At 38.8% G+C, this 21,996-nt stretch overlaps 1 protein-coding gene across 1 annotated transcript in view; it reads left to right on the top strand.

Moving 5' to 3' along the window:
* Nucleotides 1-1,225: 1,225 nt before the first annotated feature.
* krt18a.1 (keratin 18a, tandem duplicate 1) overlaps nucleotides 1,226-21,996 on the top strand; it is a gene marked incomplete at its 3' end in the record, with an annotated part of 33,592 nt that continues 12,821 nt past the window's right edge. Inside the window, exons 1-14 of the mRNA XM_079239747.1 lie at nucleotides 1,226-1,742; nucleotides 3,783-3,865; nucleotides 4,279-4,435; nucleotides 5,205-5,369; nucleotides 5,478-5,603; nucleotides 5,833-6,053; nucleotides 6,147-6,256; nucleotides 9,197-9,612; nucleotides 10,347-10,429; nucleotides 10,515-10,671; nucleotides 10,887-11,051; nucleotides 11,153-11,278; nucleotides 12,191-12,414; nucleotides 12,599-12,719. Coding sequence (XP_079095873.1) covers nucleotides 1,308-1,742; nucleotides 3,783-3,865; nucleotides 4,279-4,435; nucleotides 5,205-5,369; nucleotides 5,478-5,603; nucleotides 5,833-6,053; nucleotides 6,147-6,256; nucleotides 9,197-9,612; nucleotides 10,347-10,429; nucleotides 10,515-10,671; nucleotides 10,887-11,051; nucleotides 11,153-11,278; nucleotides 12,191-12,414; nucleotides 12,599-12,719 — 2,589 coding nt within the window. The 5' untranslated portion in view covers nucleotides 1,226-1,307. The remainder of the gene's footprint in view (nucleotides 1,743-3,782; nucleotides 3,866-4,278; nucleotides 4,436-5,204; nucleotides 5,370-5,477; nucleotides 5,604-5,832; nucleotides 6,054-6,146; nucleotides 6,257-9,196; nucleotides 9,613-10,346; nucleotides 10,430-10,514; nucleotides 10,672-10,886; nucleotides 11,052-11,152; nucleotides 11,279-12,190; nucleotides 12,415-12,598; nucleotides 12,720-21,996) is intronic.

Here is a 21,996-nt window from a genome sequence, read left to right as displayed (position 1 = left end):
AGAAACCAGTGAGGTGAGACGATGTTACATCAGTGCATGTATATGTCTCATTCTAACATGATCAGTGTTCAAAACAATGTCCCTGCTGTTGTAAACTTGACGGTAATAACACACAATAAGACAACTCAACAACAATGTTCTGATGATTCAGTTTCTTCTTACCCTTAATAACCACATGCAGGCGGGACGTCTCTCTCCTCCAGATGTGACATGAGATGATCTTTCTCAACCCCGCAGTGTGAAATCCTTATCAGTCAAATGAACTGAAATTGAACTATTCAGCTTTGAAGACTTTGACGTAACTGATGAGTCTTTAGTTTTTAATGCAGCCCAGCCTGTGACAACCTGAAATATTTATGAATCAGAAAATTTTGCATGTATTTGCTCATCAATCTAACCAGCACACCTTAATTCAGCAGAGGTTCATGCAGGTGTGTCCAATACATGTTTAGCTGATGGGGGCGAGAGAGGATGTGTCTCAGCAGCCAGTAACTCAGGAAAAGGATATTTTGATTATTACAGTGTCTGTTTTAACGCAACCCTGCTTTTCAGTGCTTAATCTTAACCTAGCAGTTTTTTAATGTGTAAAACGGGAGCGAAACAGCTGCTGAATCCTAAAATGAGGTTATAAAGGTTATAAAATGCCATAAAATTGCATTCATTACAAAACCCAGTGAAAACAGTGTTTGTAAAAAACAAGTCAATAAATTAAGTTTTTGTCTTTATGAGTATTTCATGTTGTCCATATCAAGGAAATCTTACAATGATCTGTTGCCACTATGGTTTTATTTTAGCTTGTTTATCTTAAACAATTCTGTAGTTTTTTTTGTTTGTTTGTTTGTTTATTTGTTTCATCTTTCTATAAAATCAAAACATTAGAACAGACACATTTAAGGTTTCGATTACTTTAAAATAATTTATAAAATACAGGAAGCTAAAATGATGAGTTTTCAATTCTATTTGAAAAGTTTTACTATTTGTGGCATTCGAGTTTGTGAAAAATGTTTTAAATTCTCCCAAATTTCCAAAATGTTTAATAGCACTGAGTCTACAGAATTTACAGTGAGGAAAGTTGAAAAGTACAAAGCTGCTCTCCAAGTATCGCTTGTCCTGCAGTTTAGGCAAATGGGGGGAGGTGACAGGGGAGTGGTTGGGGGTGGACCCTCGGCCCACAGGGTTTATATACTCAACAAGCTCACCCTCTCCTCCTGCCTTGTGTCTGTGAGCTCATTTTCCTGCCTGCCCAGCCTGTGCTTCTCTCTCTTACTCACAGTCTGCTTCATTGAGTCTCACATTCAACAGCAACCATGAAATCCTCCAGACAAACTACATACTCTGTGCGATCCACTGCTAGTAGCAGGCCTGCTGCTGTATCAATCACCCGTACCTCTGCTCCTGTCTACAGGGCCTCCAGTATTCATGGTGGGGCCGGTGGGTCCCGCATCAGTGTGTCCTCAGGCTTCCGGAGCTCACTGGGAGCCGGGATGGGAGTGGGCACTGGAGCAGGGGGCTTCTCCAGCAGCGTCCAGGTGAGCGGGAACAGCGCAGACATCATGGGCAATGAGAAGTTTGCCATGCAGAACCTGAATGACCGACTGGCCAACTACCTGGAGACAGTGAGGAACCTGGAGCAGGCCAACCACAAACTGGAGATCAAGATCAAGGAGGCCCTGGAGAAGAGCGGACCTGACTTCAGAGACTACAGCAAATACCAGGCTATTGTGAATGACCTGAAGAAGAAGGTGAGGAGGAGGATGGTTAGTGGGGGTGGTGGGAGCAGACAGGGGAATGTTCATGTGATTTATTAAGTGCTTAACAAAGCATGTAAGGGGGTAGTTTGATGCAAGGGGGAGTTTGGTGGACTGCTTAACTGAAATATGAAAACCAGAGTGAGATTTTGTGAGTTGATGGATGTTTTGAGGAGGTTTAACTAAACAAGAAACTGACTGAGGAAAAGAGCAATGCATGAATGCTTGTAGACATATTATACCACAATTGTATCAAAAGCCATTTTTTAGTTCTTAGCCTTAATGTGATTCTACCAGAACTCAAGGCTAGATTAGCTGTACATTCCTAAGTGAGGGGGTTTCTTTAAAGGGACCTCAGCACAGTGCCCACTGCTACTCTTTGTACTCGAGGGGTGAGGGCTGGACCGGAAACAGTATGGAGAAGGAATGTTGAAGCATCAGGGGAGTTGCAATTACAGGAAAGCAAAGATAAACTAAATGAAGAGAGCTCAGAGACCATTAAGATCATCTAGTAGATTTATAGATCATGGTCTGGACAACTGTTTTGCTCTTTGCTTCATTTCATTTAGACTGCAGGACCAAATTACTCTACAGGGAAAAAAGAAATACTCAATCAAATCACTATGATGTGTCAACAAAGAGCTTTTTTTAAAAAAAATTCTTCTGCAAGAAGGTGGCATTACACCAGACTCAATAAGTTAATCATTTATTGCAGGTTTTGTCCTATTGAGTGGTCACAGAAACAGAGAAATGGAGATAATAAAAGAAAAATGCTGCATCTTTTGTTTTGTGAAAAGTCATTTTACTCTGAGACAAATGAGGTCAAGAATAGTTTAAAATACTGAGGTATAAAAGAAAAGAAATATCTAAATGCTGCATTTTCAGTAAAATGTTCATTTAGCATGTTTCACTATGGGAATTTACACTATAAAGTGAGAGCTACTAATCTTATAATGTTGTAGTATAAAGTAAGCGACATCAAGGTCAGCAAAGGTCAGAACTATCTTTTTCTAAACACTCTAACACACACAAACACTTACATAAGAACCAAAGCTTATTGAGGTTTGTTTTTTCTACTACCAGCCAAAGAAAAACATAGTTTATCCAAATATCCAAGGGTCAAAAAAAGTCTCACATGTCGTCTGGCTTAATGGAAAAAGTTACTTATATGGTACTCTCCACCTCAGCCCCACAGGATTCTCATGGCAACATTAAAGCACACAAGCCAGCAATGTCAACTGCCAGTTCAAACACGGACATGCATACACACAAATAAAATCACCACCATCCTCATGCAAATGACCTGCTGACTGGATAGATCCTGCTGCTCAGCAGCGTCAGGACAGCAGCTGCCTGGCAGCCACTTATTGGCTGATGGACTTTGTCACCTGGATGCCTCCCTTGCCTTAATCCCAGCTTTTATCTAAAATTTTCAGACTGCTAAAATAAACACAGAAACCTTCTGTTTTTTCAAGTGGCTGAATGACACTGTAGTCTGTTATACAGAAAGTATTTAAAGATATTTTATTAATCACTTACAACTAGCTAGTAAATAGATTTTGTCAGGTTATGAAAAAAAATATGACAAGATTTTAAAGTAGCTCAGTAGTTTTAGAAAAAGTACTTGTTTTGTCTTGTTTTATATTACGTTATACTTATTTAGCTAACGGTTGGTTAGCCTAGCTTAGCATACATTCAGAGAGATTGCTAGCCTCAGCAATGTTAGCTACAATTCTTACTTTAAGTTTTGTTGTGGCTCATGTTATTTCACAAGTTAGCATTAATTTTAGATTATTAAACTTTTTTTTTTTTTTTTACTTTAAGAAACTTGTTTCCAGTCTCTTCTGTTTAGTAAGCTATATACATAGTAGTAGCTTCACATTAGCATCCAGGCATAACTATGCTATCTATCATCTGAATATAATCGCATAACCAGAAATGTGAAATTGTTAAACATAACCTTATTTGCTTAGATTAGAATATGCACCTGTGCTTTGTACTCTTAGCATCTCTCCTTTTATAAACCCATTCCAGGTGTTTGATGCAACCATTGACAATGCCCGCCTGGTTCTCAACATCGACAATGCTCGCCTGGCTGCTGATGACTTCAAAGTGAAGTAAGATCTTCCTGCTTTACCTCTGAGACTATAAAACATCCAGCCAGACAGCTGTAGGCACACCCAGCTTTACTACTGAATGTACAGCAGGATTAATAACACTCCCATGATCTATGGAAACAGTCATCGGTCTTGTAGTCATAAATCGTCACCCTTGCATCAGAATTGGTGGATGCACTGAAGATGTGTCATGAATTACGTGTCATGGCAAACACAGCTGGCAACTGCACTGTAAAGTTGTATGATTACCAAATCTGTACACTTCAAGAGCGCAGATACATCAGAAAATATGCTATATTTAACTGATACAAAATTTAACACAAGTTCTGTTAAATGCATTTAGAGTTAGACTGAGTTATTATAGTTAATGTTAAATCAAGCAGCTGCAGATCCTCATTCTCGTTGCTCTTTAGATACGAGTCTGAGCTGGCAATTCGTCAGTCTGTGGAGGCGGACATCGTTGGGCTGAGAAAACTCATTGATGACACCAACTTGAGCCGCATGAACCTGGAGAGTGAGATCGAAGCCTTGAAGGAGGAGCTCATCCACCTCAAGAAGAACCATGAAAACGTAAGTTTAAGGGCTTTCAAATGCAAACCTTAATTTCACAGCTCCTTAAAACTTGACAGAGCCTTCAATAAAGTCAAAGACAGAATTAATGTTGTCCTCCTGCTGATATTATCAGCGCAGGCTTAAATAAAAATATTTTTTTAAATGGATATCTAAGCAAACATCCACACCCTTAAAATAAGTTGCTAAATATTTATCTCAGTAATCCCTGTCATTTTGTTACACAGACATGTTGTGTACTCGGTCATAGATGAGCAGGCAGCAGGGCGTACTTAAAAACAGGCGTGAGAAAACGTCCCTTCTCCGTTAAGAAATGTAAAATATCTGTGTGTGAATTCTGTGGGAAGCCTCATCGTAAAACTTTTGACAGTCCATACTTGGCAACAGAGCTAGCACCGCAGAATTGAAATGATTGTGAATTGAGTACATATGCCAAAACACAAACATTTGTTTACTAAAGGGAATTATTAAAGTAACTGTTTAGGGATCCAGGCACAGATTTAGACACATCCCCTGTATATTTACCCAACCATAGCATGTGATTATGGTTGGAGGAGGCTACAAGTCACTGCTGGGTCACAGATTGAGAAGTCTTCAGCAGCAACATTAGTTTAAATGAACTCCTTTCATTTAGAAGGTGACATATTAATTCATTTGCACAGTTATTATCACAGTTAAAATAGATGAAAAAACAGAAAGAAGCTTTGTGTGTTTAGACACCAATTCCAATGTTTATGTTTTTTTCTTTTCTTTTTTTTTCCTTATTTAGGAAGTTATGGAACTTCGCAACCAAATCGCCCAGTCTGGAGTCCATGTGGATGTGGACGCTCCCAAGGGTCAAGATCTGTCTCAGATCATGGCAGAAATTAGGGCCAAGTATGAAAAGATGGCACAGAAGAACCAAGAAGAACTCAAAGCATGGCATGAGTCTCAGGTAAGTGATTAATGAAATCTCCATTTACCAAGTGAGGAAGTTGTCAAGCACAAAGTCCAATATTAAGTTTCAGACTGACTCATCTTTTAATCTGGTTTACCTTTTCAGATGACAGAAGTCCAGACTCAGGTGAACCTGAACACAGAGGCCCTGAAGGGCGCCCAGACAGAGGTGCAAGACCTGCGCAGACAATTACAAACGCTAGAGATCGAACTGGAGTCACAGAAGAGCCTGGTGAGAAGAAAACAGCCAGCACACACTTCATTTACCTCAACACAAGCTTATCCTCCCTCCCTGCAATGCCCAACTCAGCACTCTCACTTCAAGTTGCTCACATTTGCTTTGTTGACACAAGCTTTACACTCTAGTGACCTGTCTCTGCGAAGCCATCACTGCAGAGCTCAGTTCATTGTAAAAATTTAACCCGTCCTTTTCTTCCTGCATGTTCGTCTCATGCTAACAGAAAGCCTCCCTGGAGGGCACAGTGAGGGACACAGAACTACGTTACAACATGGAGATTGAGTCTCTCAACTCCATTATCCTGGGTCTGGAGGCAGAGCTCACACAGCTGCGCAACAGCATACAGCTGCAGACACAAGATTACGAGGCCCTGCTCAACACAAAGATGAAGCTGGAGGCCGAGATCGCAACATACAGACGGCTGCTGGATGGCGAAGACTTCAAGTGAGTGGGATCATTTGTCTGTAGAACATGGAAATACCTTCATTGGTCACTTCAGAAACCACCTAATAACTGGGTTTTGATGTTTTGGTTTAGGCTCCATGATGCTCTGGAGGAGCAGAAAACAGTGAGGACCAAAGTGATGACCGTCACACAGACCCTTGTGGACGGCAAGGTGGTCTCCTCCAACACAGAGACCAAGAACCTTTAAATACAAGAAGCAACCAACTGACTCTCCCAACAATCCCTGTCCACTGCATCCTAACACTAGAACACAAACTGACAAGTTTTACTTCCAGTGAGTCCAATTTACTAGTCAGACAGGATTAACCATTAGACCCCTCGGCTGTTTCTGATATTAGTCTGACATCCTGGGCATAACAGCTGTTTAACAGGCGGCATAAAGACTGGACTAGAGGAAAACAGAATCATCTTATTTATTTCATCAAGGTTTATTTATGTACTGCAATTGTTTACAAAAGTTCAGAATTGGAGAAGAGTGGACTTTTTCAGAGTCAAGAGTCAAATTAACATCATTGTTTGCCATATATATACATATATGTCTTGATAATCATTTTAGTTTTCCTTCTGTCCAGTCGCGTGTACGTCTGCTGTGCTGTGATCATCTCAATAAAGTCTTTGAAAATACTGGTGAACATTGTGTCTTGTTTCAAACCCTTCATGAAGATATATTTACCTACCTATATATCTATATCTATCTATCTATATATCTATATCTATATATCTATATCTATCTATATATATATATATATATATATATATATATATATATATATATATATATATATATATATATATATATATATGTATATATATATATATATATATATATATATATATATATATATATATATATATATATATATATATACATACATATATATATATACATACATATATATATATATATATATATATATATACATACATATATATATATATATATATACATATATATATATAGATAGATAGATAGATAGATATACAATACCAGTACCATCCTTCATTCTGCTGCCTCTTTAGCTTGCTTGCTGTACTATGTTTTCATAGCTTTAGCTTTATTTAAAAAGAGCCACTTCTCAAAGTCATTTCAAGGGGGTTTTGAAGATACACTCATAAGTCCAATCATTACAGTCCAAGTAAAGCTAATCCTCTATATGATCCACATTAGTGTTTCCACACTTGACACATAAATAGATACCTTTGCTCAGTTTCTTGAACATAAACAGCTAATGAGCCAATAATATGGCAGCAACTCAATGTATCAGGACATGGTTAAGACAGTTTGCTGAAGTTCAAATTGAATATCAGAATGAGGAATAAAGGAGATTTAAGGGACTTTGAATGTAGCATGGTTGTTGGTAACGGATAGGCTGGTCTGAGTATTTTAGAAATTGCTGATGTACCAGGATTTCTGTGCATAACCATCTCTAGGATAGAGAGAAAAATCTAAGAAGACAAAATATTCAATTAGTTACAGCTGTTTGGACCAACATGTCTTATTGACGTCAGAAGTCTGAGGACAATGGATAGACAGGTTGGAGACCATAGAAAAGCAATGTTAACTTAAATAGCCAGCAGTTACAATCACAGTATGCAGAATATCATATCCGATCTGACAACTTGACAAACCTTGAAGCAGATTGGCTACAGCAGCAGAAGACCACACCAAGTCACACCTCTAAGCTGAGAACGGAAAATTGGGGCAACAATTCACATAAACTCACCAAAAGTGGACAATAGAAGATGGGAAATTTTGCCTGGTCTGAGGGGTCTCGATTTCAGCTGTGATATTTAGATGGTTAGATCAGATTTTATGTGAAAACATGAAAACACCAAATGTCTAAACCTGTTTTGTATGAATGGTTTATGTATGTGGTGTACTAGTGTGCAGGATATTTCCTTGGTACTTTGGAATCTTTAGTACCAATTGAGCCTCATTTAAATACCACACCTAAGTTATTGCTGACGATGCACATGGCTTTAATGACCACAGTCTTCTTTTGATGGCTGCAAAACCTCAGTGGAGATCACACCTCTGAGGCTGAGCTGACAAATCTTACGCAACTACATGACGCTAAGGTTTAAATATTGGTTAAAATGTCAGAGGAATGTTTCCAACACCTTCTTGAATCCATACCATGAAGACTTAGGCAGTTGTGGACGAAACTGCGAGTCCAACCTGGTAGGAGCAAGGTGCACAACAGCCAGCGGCCATAAAAACCATTTTATAAAATAACCATCTTGGCAAGACATTGAATAGATTATGTCAAATGTTTTTATAAAATTCCCAAAAAACCACTAGTATGCAGGATTGTGCAAACAAAACAGAATGGCAGGAAGGTTAGGTTCAATCTCAGAGTAATTCGACTGTTTTTATAAGATAAAGTTGTTTTCACAACTCCCAAAGCTCTAAAACCCTGAAATGTCCAAAGCATGTGTGGTATTTTGGCTACTTATAGACTTTATCGATAACTTATCTAACCTCCTTGTTATGTGTTCAAGTCTTGCATCTGAAGCTACATGACCCTGCTAGAATAAACTTATACATTTTCAACTTATTGTTAAGTGTAATTCTATATTTTCCATGCCTGTTAATGGCAGGAAAGCAAAAACAGTTAGTCATTCATTTCTGTTAGATGTAACCATCCACGGCACTCCGTTTCACAAGAAAAGGTACAAATTGCATAGATAGTTGCAGAATTTTGCCAACATTTTTTAAAAAGAAGGAAGTTGCACATTTCTTCAGAACTTTGTTGCGGATATACTAAAATGTACAATTTAAGGTTTAATAAGGAATGTTTATGGTAAGAAAATAACAGAAGCATGTTCCTTAAAGATGCTACTCACATTGAGTTTTATAGATACAATCTATTTACTAGAAACGTTTTAAATGTGTATGTCAGCACACCGTTTCACTTTTGATAGATTACCATTGAAGGGCAAAGTCTAAGAAAAGGGGTAAAGGTAAAAATGTAATATAGATAGAAGAGGAGTGGCAGGGAGGGCAACTGACAACCACTCTCATATATAAGATCCCGAACACCTTATACCTCCACTCTCTGCTGCCAAGCTCTCCGATACGTGTCGCTTTCTCCTCTGACTGACCAGCACACTTCTCTCAGAAATGGAGCCCTTGATTAGACGCCAGAGCTCCCAAACTCTTGGTTTCTCTGGTTACTCCGGCAGACCTGTACAAGTGGATAAGTCCTACGCTCATAGTGTCAGCGGAGGAGCAGGCGGCCATGGGACCAGGATCTCCACCGTCTCCTATAGATCCCGGCTTGGCAGTGGCCTCGGTGGCTCATATGACTACCAATCCTCAGGATCCACCTCTGGGGCACTGGCTATCGGAAATGAGAAGCTGGCCATGCAACACCTGAACGATCGCTTGGCCAGCTACCTGGAGACCGTGAGGAACCTGGAGAAGGCCAACAAATCGCTGGAGATCAAGATCAGAGAGGTCATCGAGAAAAGAGGCCCCTTGGAAGGAAGGGACTACCAGAAGTACTATATTATCATCGCAGAGCTGAGGGACAAGGTGAGCAGATAAATCATTGTCAATCATCAATCCATTCATTGTCCATATTTGTTTATCCCAGTCCCAGATTACAGGGAACATCAACCTATCCAGCTACTAGTGACTGAGAGTCTGGCTACACCCTCATCATGTCACCAGTCCTTTGTAGTACTTTTTTAAAAAATGTAGGAAATGGGGAAAAGTAAACAGAATAATATTAAATCTTCATGTCAAATCAAATCACATTTTTGATCATACAGCACTTTTCATCCAAAAGTAGCTTGGTGTTTTATGCAATGAAAGCAAACTGGAAATAGATATAAAACCACGACAGACTCAAGTAAAAAAACATCATAGTTCAATAACACACACCAGATCATTGTCTCTTTCACACACACCCACATCCACACACGCCGTCAATCAAATGAAATGGAGACACAAAAGCCCTGCTTTTTCAAACAAAGTACGTACTCCAGTAGTGGCAAAACTGCAAAGCTCAACAACCAGTTAAATGTCTCATAATGGAGCAAAAGTCATGCCAGAGTCAGATTTTCCTATCTTCCAAAAGATTTCACAACATTTATTACCTGCAGTTATATCATCATGCGCAATTTGAGTTATAAAGATTTATGACTTCTTTAGGAGCAGCTTTCCTTTCACCAAAATTAAAGTAACGGTTCCATTTCAATCAGTACAACTGTCAGAAAATACATCTGAACAACCAAAAATCGCAGACTTATTTACTTTTTTTTCAGATCTCAAAGATGATCAAGGACAATGCCCATCTCGCAATTTCTCTTGACAATGCACGCCTTGCTTCAGATGACTTTAGAGTCAAGTAAGTATTTCCTACACAGCATCAACTGCAAAACATGACAGCTTTTTCTGTTCAATATAATTACAGACTTATTACTTATTAATAGGATGGAGTACGAGCTGTCCATGAGGCAGGCAGTGGAGGCTGATGTAAACAAACTGAGGAAGCTTCTGGATGACACAAATGTCATTCGTCTGCATCTGGAGGGAGACATTGAGTCTCTGAGGGAAGAGTTGATCAGCTTGAAGAAGAACCATGAAATGGTGAGAAAGACTTTCGGCCCTCTGGTGACATCATTTCATCCAATCCAGTTGATGAGCATTGCAAGATTTCAAAGAGGAAAAACCAATTTGACCACCACTCCTGTAAAACTAAAGCAGTCAGTCTGCTAATCTGTTTGTTCCTTCACCTCTCTGCACAGGATAACCCGACTAACCTTCATCAGGAAATCACTCCCTAACTATTTCCTCCTCTACAGGAAGTTGCAGAATTGCGCGCCCACATTACCCAGGTTAACGTCAACGTGGATGTTGATGCTCCTAAAGGTCAAGATCTGGCCAAGATCATGGAGGAAATGAGGGCTAAGTATGAGAGGATAGCACTGAAGAACCAGGAGGAACTCAAAGCATGGCATGAAACTCAGGTATGACTAAATTTACCTGGAAAACATAGTTGCATGACAGGTCGTTCCTGGTTTTTAATGCTCTGTTTGGAAACACTAAATGTATTCTAACCTGTGTTCAGATCAAAGAGGTACAGGTCCAAGTAACTGAGAGCACAACAGCATTAAAGGAATCCTCAAGCATGTTGACTGAAATTAGGAGGAAGTATCAGTCAATGGACATTGATCTTCAGTCTGCACGCAGTCTGGTAAGAATCGGACATTTGACATTGTGTCCACAGGTAGGGGTGACTGGTAGCCGGTTATCCATGTTAGGTTAAACAAGATATTATGCATTCATATCACATTCCCTAGTAATTGTTGTTGTTCTTAAAGGAGTTATAATGCGATATTTTCTCTTTAAAAGGGTTGAAAAGATATTGTGCTAGATTGGGCTAGACTAGTGGATAGACTAGCATACATCAAAGAATAAGCACACATCTATAGTTTTTGACCAACCAGAACGGACTTTTTTTAGGAAGGAGGGTCTTCAAGAGACAGAATCTAAAACTAAACATTTCAGATAGGAGCTGCGGTGGAGTGAAACATGACATATTTTCTTCGCTTTTAAAACAAAAGGCCCATAATAGTGCAACTGCAAAGGATCATCATTTTATGTCCTCTTTCAGGAATCCTAAAATTCTATACACCCAAGCTAGACATAGCTTAGATTAACTAATTGACTCCTAGGGAATCTGAAACTTAAGTTTATGACAGGTTTTGTTTTGTTTTTTTAATAAGGTGTAATAAGTGAGCTTCAGACATCCGGCAGATTTCAAATTGAATTAGATAAAAATTTGATTTAAATGAACACTTTGGTGTGTGAAGGCTTTATTTTTATAAGCAAACACTGCTTTTTATTATATAAAGCACTTTGTGTTGCCATTAGCACAAAAGTTCTTTATAAATAATGTTCGAAAATTGAAAATGGATTTTGTTCCCTTCAAACGACAGATTTAGCCTAACTTGCAGGTCTCAACACTAGGCTAAGCTAAGCTAACATGAGTATCTTCACATTAAAAGCCCCAGCACAACAGCTACTGATCATTAGTCAAACTCTTGGAAAGTATCACTATAATTCCCTGCTGCAGCAGTTAATCTTCTCTTTCTTCTCTTAACAGAAAGAGGCTCTAGAGGCCACCTTACGTGACATAGAGATGCGTTACAACATGGAAATGGAGAGGTACAATGCAGTCATTGTGAGGTTGCAGGAGGAGCTGAGTCTGATCCGCACAGACATTCAGCAAAACACAAGAGAATATGAGCATCTGCTGAACATCAAGGTGAAACTGGAGGCTGAAATCGCTGAGTACAGGAGGCTGCTTGATGGTGGAACTGCACTAAAGTGAGTATGAGAAAATAACTACGGTGAAACTGTTAAAATAACTCATAAAACTTGATCGTTTTTCCTGAAGCAATTCACCTACTTTAGCATATTTCATTTAGTTAAAACGGCTTTCATCGCCACATTTAACCTGTTGAGTACACTGTGTCTACATCAGTTTTTGTTTTCTTTTTCCCAATAACAGACTGGAAGATGCTATTGAGCAGAAGACTGTGGAGAAAAAAGTGGTGATGGTCACTCAGACTTTGGTGGATGGCAAAGTGGTGTCAGAGAGCACGGACGTCAAAACCACTGAGAAGATTGCAGTCAGTTAAAAACTCCAAGTAAAATAAACTGGGCAACATAAATAAATTAAAAAAAACAAATGTTAGAAAATGTGCTTGTGCCTCTTCATTTAGCTTTTCATAAAGAATCAATTCAACCCTTACAATGACAACTTTGTATTCAAAGTAATCCACTGGTTATTAAGGGGTGGCTGTAGCTCAGGAGGAAGAGCAGTTGTCCTTCAACTGGTAAGTTGGGGGATTGATTCCAGGCTTCCCCTGAAATGCCGAAGTGTCCTAGGGCAAGACACTGAACCCCAAACTGCCCCCCGATGTGCCTATCGGGGTGTGAGTGTGTGTGCGAATGGGTGAATGTGACAAGTAGTGTAAAGCGCTTTGAGTGGTCTGTATGTATGTCACTTAATACATGTAATGCATATATTGGGAAAATACATGAACTTTTAGCTTTGTCAAGATTTAGATGATAATTATTCTTTGCCTTTTCTACTTATCCAGGGGTGGAAAGTAACTCATTACATTTACTCACTGTAACTAAGTAGTTTTTGTGAGTAATTTGTTTTTCAAAGTGGTTTTTGAAATGCGTAATTTTACTTTTACTCTGTACATTTTGACCAAAGTATTTTACTTTGCTACATTGAGAAACTGTTGTAAAGTTTATTAAAAACACTGTTGGATTGGATTCATAACTTATCCTCTGGTTTTACTCAAAGTACATTTTAAATTTAGTACTTTTTTACTTTTATTCAAGTAGATTTTTTGATGGAGATTTTACTTTTACTTGAGTAAAACTTAAGCCAAGTAAAGCTGTTTTTACTTAATCACAGTTTTTTAGTGCTATTTCCACCCATGTATATATCTAGGGTGAAGCAATAAGTTTGACTTACCTGCTTTAAGCTGAACTAATATATAACAGAAATTGTACAGAAAAAAAATGACCCTATTTCTTAATGCGAATTATTCTTTTGTGTTTGATATTAAATGAAAATTAACAATGCACTCACAAGAAAGTCATAAAAGCACAACCTTAAAACATACCATCAACACAGATCCACATGGAGGGGCCTCTTCGTTGTTATGCAGGCATTGATAGTTGTCTGGCCTCCTGCCATTATCCTCCCACATATCCAAGTCTGCAGGAAATTCTTTGAGCCTCTGAGAAATTCACATTGTGACCTGCAGTTCTTCAACCTTGTCCCATCCAGGCAGAAAGCTGCTATTCCCATGCTATGCTCAAGCAGGCTGATAAAGTCCTGTCTCTGCTTTCAGTTAATTTATGCTCACATAATTCCTGTGAACCTTTCTAAACAAGCTGACTCCTTTTGGTTCAGTTTGATTGAGTTGAATCACTGCATAACTTTGGGTTTGTAGGCAACCGATGTGTTAATAGAGATGTGAGAGGCAGCAGATTTGGTAATTGGTTGGAGAGTTCAGGGATCTTTACAACCATGAAATTCACAATGTAACCATTTTAGACATAGACAATTGCAACATTCCACAGAAAGCACCATTTATCTCCCTGCCAGGCTCTTATTAGAGCTGATTCTCCAACTGCAGCTGACAGTAAGTGAACGTTTTCTAATTTGTTCCAGTTTACAGTGCCCTAAAGCTGTGGTGTGAAGTGTGTCTGCTGTGAGCAGCTTCTTGTACCAGCCACACTAACTGCCATATGCAAGGTCGTAAAGCTGTCTTTGTTCACTGTTTGTTGAGGTTGAGTGCAACCCCATGCAGACATATGCTTTATATTATGGCCTCACTGAGAGACATATAGCGTCCAAACTGGAGAGAGGGTCAGCATTTCTGAAGAAAAAAGAGGGTGGGATTGATAAGGACAGGAGGAGAAAATATAGGGGGCAGATGTGCATGTTTCTGCTACATGCCTGCGATCCCTTGGTGGGCCCCAATGGGAGCTGGAAGAACAGTTCTTTTCTTTCATAAGATGCCTTTTGCTTCATCATGCTACTCACATAAAACAACAAGAAAAAAAAGACTGACCATTAAATCATTTGTAGTTTTTTCCACCGCACCAGCAAATATTGTGAACTGCACAGTAACAAATGCAAAAAGAAACTGCAATTAATTCTGGCGTCTTGATTACATAAAGGCTGCATTAATGCTTGACAGGAGCAGCGAAAAGGTTTCTAACTTTGACCAAAAACTTAGAGAACAAACTATGTTGGGGTTTTTTTTCTCTTACCTCTGTTCTCTTTTAAACCCCTTTTTGTACACACAAAATATCTGCAGCGTTACAAAACACACACTTAGGAGAGTTATTAGGCGGTTTCAGACAAGAGGAACTTTTACCATTCTTTTAACAACAGAAGGAAATGCCCCTTTTTCCTCCTTCAGAAGCACAGGAACTGGACGCAGGACGTAGTTCAAATGATTTCTTTTCAAAGGTCCGTTGTAGCTTTTATCCCAGTATAGGCACATTTTAAAACTTGATGGAGCAAGCTGTGATTTACTGGGTGGCTTGGAGACAGAGCAACACAATTCCAGCACATTTACAATCCACCATCTCAGTGTTCTTATTTAGGGTAGAAACGCAAGATGAGAAAAAACAACTGGCTTTCTTTGAGTTAGCTACCAGTTTCAATTAAACCCAGCGAGCTCCTTCAGATCTGTGGGTCCGACGTGATGATCCTAAACTAAACTGCCAGAAATGCTATGTTCATTTCAGCTTGTTTCCTTCTTCACTTTATGAGATCACAATGTGACACGTTGAAGTTGTTCAGTGTATGTCTGCTACTGCTTTTGGTATTTCGACAAATAAAAAGACCATCATGCTGAATTTGACCTATTAGCTGACAAGTGAGCTCTATATTTAAAGATACTGGATCTAAAACCGGAGTTCAGACTAAAGTTGAACAAAAGTGCATTAACAGTATATTTACAGTATGTTCAACATACTGTAAATAGCTGTAGCACTGTGGTTTTTAAAAGTTTATCCAAATAAAGACATCTCAGTGGAAGAATAAAATGAACTCTTTCATGAAAACCTGAGATGGCACTCTCTGGAACTCTACCTTCCAAGACTTTTGCAGCAACCCCTCGTCCCACCGTGTTTATTGTTTCTCAAAGGATAACTTATTTTTTATAAGTGCAAAAATAAAAAATGTAAGTTTTGTTTAAGGAAACTAAAAATAAAAGAGGTAATAATGACAATAGCAAAAAAAAACCAAACACTTAACACCCTTGAAGAAAACATAAAATAAGTGTATCATCCTTTAAAACAACAATTAAATCTTTATAGTGACCTTATTTAAATATTCTGACAAAAATCTAATTGGCAGAGTAACACTTTTTTTTCCCATAGAAAAGTTTGAAGGATTTTTGGATGCTGGACTAATGAGACTCACAGTTAAACATGCATATGGTTAATTTTGCAAATGTGTGGCTCAAGGAAGCTAAGAGGCATGATAGTGTCCAATCAGGACATTTCCATACAGGGGTAAAATACATAAACAACAACAGGCCTCTTCTGTACCTGTTTTTAAATCACGTCTTAAACCCACCTGTTTTCACTGGCTTTTAAACCACCTGAGATGTTGACATTATTAATCTGACTGTTTTTATCATGATTCTACCAGTTTTAGAAATTTTATATGTTTTTGCACTCTGTATTTGTATTATGATCATTATCTCTATTTTATTCTGTACAGCACTTTGGTCGACTGTGGTTGTGTTAAAAGTGCTATATAAATAAAGTTGCAGTTGCAGGACGTTAAACGTTTACATGATGCTCTGAACTTCACGAGGCGTCTCAACGAAAAGAAATCATGTTTTTCCTTTTTCCTACAAATCACCAAGAGACCCTTATAATGTGATTTGGGATACTTTGGAGGAGACCAGACCCACAAGTTTGGATCCACTGATTTAAAATTAAATTTAAAAAAAGCAGGATTTCTCACTAAATAAAGACACACAACTAAATTCCCATGTGAAAGTTTAGCCGCAGAATTCCCTTCTGTGCTTAAAATTGCAGACAAGAGATGACTTCATTTCAGAAATTACAACTGGCACTCCTGCATTTCAGAAAACACTAACTTAAAAAATGTTTAACCTAAAAATCATTACCAGGTAAATATTCAATGAGGGTAGGTCTGTGACAGAATAGTCTACACTGAAGTTGAGATAAGAATACACTGCATAAAAGTCATACACACTGATTTTATATAAATGTGGTAGAATTAAGTGGTGCAAGGTCTATAAATGTTGTAGATAAACTCAATCTGTCTTTGTTGCAGCCACATTGCATCACCCAGTGCAAAGTACTCAGGAACTCCCCTTCAAATCACAGCTACAGACCCTTCCAGTTCACTTTAACAAGACGAGGCCTGTATTAGCGGCTATCATGAGTTAAAGTAAACAGTTTGAGAATTCATTAAGGACTTTCTCCAAACTGTGCATGAGTCACTCGTAACGGTCGGAGACATGCAAAATAAAACACTGCTGGTTCATTTCTTTCCACTGTAAAACAGTTAAACTGAGATAAAACACGAACCACCTCACTCTCACCCAATAACGTGTTATTAATGGCTCCCTCTACCCCACACATCTGCAGGGTGTGTTAAATGTGAGTCAGTCATCCACAGCGCTGGATTTATTGGGCCTCCTCCCAGTGGGAGAAAAAAACGGAGAAGCGAGGGAAAGAGGGTGTGTTTGTCTGTGTACACAGAAGAAAGTTCAGGAGTTTTGTGGCCAGCGGGTGCGGAAAAAAAATGGAAGCAAGCGAAACATAAAACTAACTGATGAAAGCTGCTGTAGATTTGGCTTAATTTGCAGGATAAACACTCCATGCTGGATACACGCTAAAGAACAGACTCCCCACAGGAAGAGCTCCTAATCAAAGCCTGCAATCAAAATCAAAGCAGTGCAAAGTCTCTTTTGTCCTCTCACAGCATCACAGAACTGACAGATTTGGACATTTCCCATTGTCTTCATAGAGCTCTTGGGGGGAAAAAAAGCATGTAAGGTTTTACTCAGAGGGGCTGCCAGCAAAGTATTAAGGAGGGGAGAGGGCGAGTCGGGGGGTGGTGAAACTGAAAATGAGTGATAGATGAAAAGGGGGAAAAAACAGGAATGTGGGAGGAAAGTGGAGTATGAGGAGAAGGAGGTGGAGAAGAAGTAGAGGACAGGTTAAGTAAGAACAGAACTGGGCAACCAGCCACCATCCAGCCACCGTTTGCTCTCCCCACTTTCATTTTCCAGTGCTGGTGCGTGGGGGAGCGAGCTGGAAATCCAGGGCTCACCTCCCAAACTGAAAGGCTGAATTGGCTGAACTTGCTGAGTGACTCATTCGTCTGGTTTCTGTGGAAACTAACCAAAGAACTTGGTGACCAGAAAGTTGCAAGCTGTACACCCAAAGGAGAAAGATGATTGCTGCCTGTGTTCATCTAAAAATACAGTGGTGGAGCTCTCCAGAATGGATGAATCCAGCTCTTATGGACTCCTACAGCTGAGTTAATCTAGTTTACAACGTCCCCAGAGTCTATTATTTCTTCTCTCACACACTTTTATCTTGCTATCTGCAGTAGTTTCAATGACCTTGACATTCTTTTAATCAGTAACTCTTTCTCATTCCAGAGCAGAGGGTAAATGATTAAAGCTGTGAGATCATATTGCTCTGTGCAGAGTGAAAAGATAGTAACATTAAGGAAGAGAATACATTTCTAACATACATAACTAACATTTGTTAGTTTCGACAAGATCTGCAAAACTACAGATTTTGTTTCTAAATGATCAGCATGATGACCTCAGTAGTATGTGTACAATAAAATAAAGATTAAGTTAACTGTAAGAAAACAATATTAAATCATGTTAAACTTTTACAGTAACTTTCTTTCTGTTATTGCCTGCTGACTGATAGCTACAGAACATTCCTACCCCAATGATCAGTTTGCCAAGACTACATATTATAGACTCTACATATTACTGTGGACCTACTTATGCCAATATCAATTTTAAGTGCCCAATATTAATAAGCTCTTTTTTGTTTAACTGTTATGTTGAAATTGTTATGTTAAAGAGGCAAAAATGTCAGCAGACAAATATAGGGAGATTTAAATTATGTGACTTGTTTCACTGGAATACCGCCAATTTTAATCCACTTAAAAACTTTGTAAACATATATATATATATATATGTGTGTGTGTGTGTGTGTGTGTGTGTGTGTGTGTGAGATACATACAGTTTCTGAGAGATTTGGCATCACTTTATTGTTAAAATCTTTGCTCAAAATCCTGTGAAACACAATCAGATTTTTGTCTTCTGCCCCTAAATGCACACCAAGAAGCAAATGATTACACAATAAATATTTTGACATATCACATGGTAATATCGGAGGAATAGCACTAAAAATGTTGGTACTTTTTATTTTACATTTTGTTAAACGGACAAATAAGTGCTTCATATAAAAGAATCTGATCATTTTTCATGGGTTGGGTCTTAGTGGTTTAAAGTGAGGTCTACCATTTGCTCTTAGCATCAAACTTCATCTGGGGGCAAAGCTAACCATTTTGTCTATTAAAGGATGGAAGTTCTGTTGGATGTTTTGTTCTCAAACTACTGTAATCACTGTAGACTTGTGGTGGCTTTACCAAGTAGAGGCTGCTATGGACAGAATTTTTCTTCAAGGAGTTCCACACAGACCTTTTTAGGATTTGTGGTGTTTGACCATTTATCCTGCTTATCCAGGGTCAAGTCGCAGAGGCAACAGCCTAAGGAGGGAAGCCAAGACTTCCCTTTGCCCTGCCCCTTCATTAAGCTGATTTGGATGGATCCCAGGCAGGCCAGAGATATAGTCCCCCCCATCATGGCTGAGGTCTTCCACTGGGCCTCCTCTTGGTGGAACGAGGAGGAACATTTCACCAGGAGATGTCCACGAGGCAGGGCTGCACGGTGGCGCAGTGGTTAGCACTGTGCCCTCACAGCAAGAAGGTCACTGGTTCGATCCTTGGCTGGTTTGGTCAGCCTTTCTGTGTGGAGTTTGCATGTTCTCCCCGTGTATGCGTGGGTTCTCTCCGGGTACTCTGGCTTCCTCCCACCATCCAAAACACATGCATGATAGGTTAATTGGTCACTCTAAATTGCCCCTAGGAATGAGTGTGAGTGGTTGTTCGTCTCTCTGGCGAGCTGTCCAGGGTGTACCCTGCCTGTTGCCCAAAGCCAGCTGGGATAGGCTCCAGCTTCCCTGCAACCCTGAATTGGAATAAGCAGTTCAGAAAATGAATGAATGTCCACGAGGCATCCTAGCCAGATGCCCAAGCCACATCATCTCATCTCATGTGGTGGCTCTTCTCTGAGCTCCTCCTGGTTGACCAAGCCTCTCACTCTTTCTGTAAGGCAGCACCCAGTCTCCCTGTGGAGGAAACTCTTTTTGGATGCTTATAATCACAGTGTTGCTGTTTTGGTTGTTATCCACAGCTCGTGACAATGAGTGAGGGTAGTAATGTAGATTGACTGGTAAATTAATGGCTTTGCCTTTTGGCTTGGCTCTTTCTTCACCACAACAGGCAGATGCAGAGTCCACACTCTCATTTTAACATTATGAAAAAGGTCAAGAATTTTGACATTAATTTCAAGATTTTGTTTAAATAATTATATATTCTAAAAAGCAGATACATTTCTGGCATTTTTAATAAAACTCCAACAGCATTTGTCACAAGATACTCTTTTTTATTTTCCCATGTCCACTCTAAAATGAAGAAAAAAAAATTTAAAAAACATTTCTTCTTAAAACACACATGTTTTACTTAGTTTTTTAATCTTACTGTGTTAAAGTAAAACTGTTTTTTGAAAAGGGAAATATAGTAATGATAAAAATTAGAATTTGATGAGTATTTGTACAAAGAGCCCTTTGTTTCCATGTGAAGTCTCTTAACCTAACCCAAGATAATCCATTTACTGCTAGCTGCTGTTTTTGAGGAGGGGAGCTCTAATTATAGAGATTGTTTGGGAGATATTTTCGACAGAGGAATTCCATCACAGGAAAGGAGGGTATGCATTTAAAGAGTTTCAAAGGTTCCAGTGACACTGTCACAACAACATGACCAGCAGGAATGACGTTCAAACACATATTCTCACACATCAAAGGCCCACATGGGCAAACCTGCATGAGTCCTGTTCCTGTTTTCCACCCACAAACTATTAGGCATGTGCAATAGAATCTTGACAGAGCTTTGGCTTGTTTTACCGTGTGATATCTAAGTCCAAGTATTAGAGGCACAGTGTGAGAACAAAGGCCAAAAAGAGATGCAAACTGAGCTGCTGAGGCTTATCTCTTAATGGTAGGTAGTAAAAGCAGCTGGATTTAAGAGAAGGGAAGGACTGGCTTTGACCTATAATGAATCATTGATAAATATTTAGTGTTCATATGGGAAAAGGGAACTGTTTACTGTTCACGTTAACTTCAATGGGAGTAAAGGAACTGTTGAATATTTATAGCAAAAACTTGTTATGAGAAAGGTAAAACCTAAACACACAACCCATTTTATCCCTATTCCTCTCATGTCATTCTAATTTGAATGTAGTAATTTCCTTGTTTGTAAACCAGTAAGTTTACACATTGGTCAATGACTACAGATCACGACCCACAGCAAACAATCGCTTCATTTACCAATATCTTTTGATGAATCTTCTTGAATTTTTTAACTCGCGTTGAATTTAAAAAGTACAAAGCCCGTAGACTATGAATTTGTTTGTATCTTTGTTCATTGGTTATTAAATGCTAATCTCTCTATAAAGTAAAAGATTCGTAAGGTTATGTCTGATAGCCAATGCCACTGGGTATGCTGTGTTCCGATTTCATGATGAAACTCCGAGGTGCGTCAACTCACACTGGACAAAGAACACCCAAAACTGCAGTCTGTAACTTGATTCAGAAAATTAAAAAATCCCACATTTCTAATGACTCTCTGACTGAATGGATTATATGCATTAAAATTACTTATTTACATATTAAGTATGTTAAACTCACCATCCACTCCCAAAACGCCTAACATCTCGGTCATGTAAGATCCCGCGATTCTCCACTTGCATGATAAATGTCTTGTCTTCCATGGTGAAAAAATAAGAGATACCTGCTTTCACATCAGTCTCAAAAAGTAGCTAGTTGTGTTACTAGGTGCTTTTTGGAACAAAGGTTGGGAGGTGATTAAATGAGTAAGGTTTGCCTACAGCCAATCAGACACAAGCAGAAGAATAAGAAAAAGACTTAAGATAAAGATAAAAATTTGGCATCGTACATAAACGTAGAGATTTTATACAAATAATCACAATATAATAATTTCACTTTATAATG

The sequence above is a fragment of the Telmatherina bonti genome, assembly GCF_933228915.1.
Source record: "Telmatherina bonti genome assembly, chromosome: 4".
Lineage (NCBI taxonomy): Eukaryota > Metazoa > Chordata > Actinopteri > Atheriniformes > Telmatherinidae > Telmatherina > Telmatherina bonti.
This window is presented reverse-complemented; position numbering and strand designations above follow the sequence as displayed.